Genomic DNA, 2890 nt, shown 5'->3' with positions numbered 1-2890 from the left:
TCCCGCGTCATCTCAGCTCTGTCACGGTCTGCGCAGTAGGCGGCGCTACAGAGGGAGAAACACTAGCCTAAGCCTCTCGCCCCATCTGCGCCAGAGTGGGACGAACAGTATTTGAGCTCTAAACTGCCTCTCAGCCCCGGAGCACGGCGACACCTACAAAGAGCGCCGGCGCCTGCGCACGCGCAGTCCTCACGGCCGCTTCCCCTTTAAGAGGCTTCGAGCTGCCTCCGCCGACCCTTTCGCTTCCGTTCCGCGTTCCCACAATGCAGTGCGGCTGAGCGCCTGCGAGCCCGCGGGGACGCTGCGGGGGACCCGGGCTGAGGCGGCAGCGGAGCGACGTGGGCTGCGGCGGGCCCGCGGCGTCGGGCGGTGCGGATGTCGGGCTGGACGGACGAGCGCGGCGGCGAGGGCGACGGGCGCATTTACGTGGGGAACCTTCCGACAGACGTGCGCGAGAAGGACCTGGAGGACCTGTTTTACAAGTACGGCCGCATCCGCGAGATCGAGCTCAAGAACCGACACGGCCTCGTGCCCTTCGCCTTCGTGCGCTTCGAGGACCCTCGGTGAGGCCCCCGCCGGCTCCGCCCGCCTGCAGGCCGGGGCCTGGGCCGTCCCCCGCGTCCCCTCCCCCTCCCCGCCTTCCTTCCCCTCCCCCTCAGCGCAGACCCCCCTCGCGGCGCCCCCGGGTGGACGAAGCGGCCTCTTCTCCTCGAGGGCTTCGGGCCATTCCCTGGTCCGTCGTCACTTCCTTTATTTTTATACTTAAAAACGCAAAACCTGAGCCTTTCGAGGGCAGAGCCCGCCCAAACGCGCCTCAAGGATGGGGAAAATAAGCGCTCTCTTCCTCGCGGCTGGGGAGTCGCCCTCAGAAGGGGAAGCGGGCCCGCCTCGGAGCCTCGGCCCACGCCAGTTTGGAGAGGACGCAGCGGGAGAAGGGGAGAGCGCGGGCAGCGAGGCCTGGTGGGGTGTGAGGGGGTCTCCGGCGGAAGCTGCCTCACCTGTGCGCGCCCCTCCGCGCAGACCCGGCGCCTGGCGTTTAGGAAAGAGTGGAGATTCCCTCAGCACGAGGGGAGGCTTTGCTAGATGTTAAGAGGACCCAGAGTTGTGGACCCGCTTCCGGTTTTTTTTTTTTTTGTCGTTTATGCAAATATTATTGGCCCTCTGGCTATGAAATGACCAAGAACTTTTCTTTCTTTCTTTCTTTCTTTTTGAGAGATGGTCGCGCTATGTATGTAGTTCTGTCACCATGCCCCGCCCCAGACCAACTTTCAAAACTGCAGTTGGTGCTTCTTAGAAGCTACTGCACTGTACTGGGCGCTGCATTCGGGGTTAGTCTACCCCGTTTTCCAGACACGGGGTAGTGGAAGGCTTTGCCTCTGTCTCACTGCCAGCGTTTTCTATAGGGTGTCCTCTAGGGTGGAGGTATTGATTGGGCCAAAAGAGCATCTGAAGTGGAGGTGGCAGTCAGCTCTCAAGTCTTTTGATGACTGCACTCACAGGGCTCAATCTTATTGTCTCAACATTTGTTTCCGAAGTGGAACTAGGCATTTTTACATTTAAATGGGAGAAAATTGGTCCCCAGTTAGTAACAGCCATCGTGTATTTTGAATCATTGTACAGTGTCAAGGACCATGTTGTGTGAATTTCGTTACAGATTAAGACTTTGAGAATATGGAGGGTTGATAAAGTTGGTTAGTAAGGTTCAAGATAGGATTTTAACCTCCAAGTTTTGTCCTTACAGTACATACTTGCTGTGGGATAAGTTACATTGTTATTTTTCCCCTCACACTTTCCTGATAGAAAAGCTGTATTTTGCTATCACTACGTGACAAATTTCAAACCAAGTATTTTGGATACTGGTGTCTTATTTAGTTCTAACAACCCTGTGAGATGGGCAGATTAATCACTTTATAGAGATGTACAACCTTGGTAAAGTATTTAACCATAGGCGAATACTAAGTGACAAAAGAATGGCTTAAATTAGTTTGTTTCCAAACCTTAGTGAATCTGCCCCTCCCATGCATATAGTCAAGGTTGCAGTGGATGTGGACTAGAGATGTTCAGTGATACAGCAGTTGCCTACCAGGTAAAAGCCTCAGAGTTTGGTCCTCAGCACCCACAAAAAAAAATTTTTAAAGAAATTTCCTCTTGGTGAAATTGTTCTCAGTGGTTTTGGCAGTGTAGTTCTCCAAACGTTGGTGAGAAGACACACTTAAAAAGTTCTGTTTTCATCTCCAAACACTCATTTGGATTTCTTAAATGGGTTTTTTTGGCCAGGTGTGGTGGCATGTAATCCCAGCACTTGGGAGGCTGAGGCAGAATTGCTTTTGAGTTCAAGGCCAACATGAACTGCATAGTGAGACCCTGTCTCAAAAATTGGGGCAGGGTTTTCTTTGTGTAAGCTTTACAGAAGAGTATTAATGGGCTAGTAATAATCTGACATCCCCAGCCTGCTGTGCCAGCCCCCCCTTGATTCTGACTGGGTGTAGTGGCGTGCACCTGTAATCCAAGTGCTTGGGAGGCTGAAAACAGGAGAATCACTACAAATCTAATTATGTAGTGAGACCCTGTAGACCCTGTCCTAAATACATTTTAAAAAACCAAAGCTGTCAAAATCTTCTTTCCTCAAAATTAGTCTATCAGTTCATTATTTTTTTGTTGTGTTTCTTTTTGTGTATGTCAATCTATTATTACTTGTTAGAAAACCGTGTGTGTTTGTGTGTATGTGTGAGAGAGAGAGACAGCTGTGAAGTTTAATTCAACACTATGACATTTTCAACCAAAGTACAAGATCCTGGTTTTGATTTTTTAAATTATTTTTTAATTAATTAATTTATTTATTTTTGCGGAACCGGGGATTGAACTCAGATCCTTGCATTTGCCAGTCAAG

The 2890-nt window shown here is 50.7% G+C and overlaps 1 protein-coding gene across 1 annotated transcript in view; it reads left to right on the top strand.

Annotated features, from left to right (window-relative positions):
• The first annotated feature begins 248 nt into the window (after positions 1 to 248).
• Srsf9 (serine and arginine rich splicing factor 9) overlaps positions 249 to 2890 on the top strand; it is a 5452-nt gene continuing 2810 nt past the window's right edge. Inside the window, exon 1 of the mRNA XM_004636342.2 lies at positions 249 to 563. Within this exon, the coding sequence (XP_004636399.1) occupies positions 376 to 563 (188 nt within the window). The 5' untranslated portion in view covers positions 249 to 375. The remainder of the gene's footprint in view (positions 564 to 2890) is intronic.

The sequence above is a fragment of the Octodon degus genome, unplaced genomic scaffold (assembly GCF_000260255.1).
Source record: "Octodon degus isolate 3935 unplaced genomic scaffold, OctDeg1.0 scaffold00079, whole genome shotgun sequence".
Taxonomy (NCBI): domain Eukaryota; kingdom Metazoa; phylum Chordata; class Mammalia; order Rodentia; family Octodontidae; genus Octodon; species Octodon degus.
The sequence above is the reverse complement of the archived record's forward strand: the minus strand, read 5'-3'. Positions and strand labels throughout refer to the sequence as shown.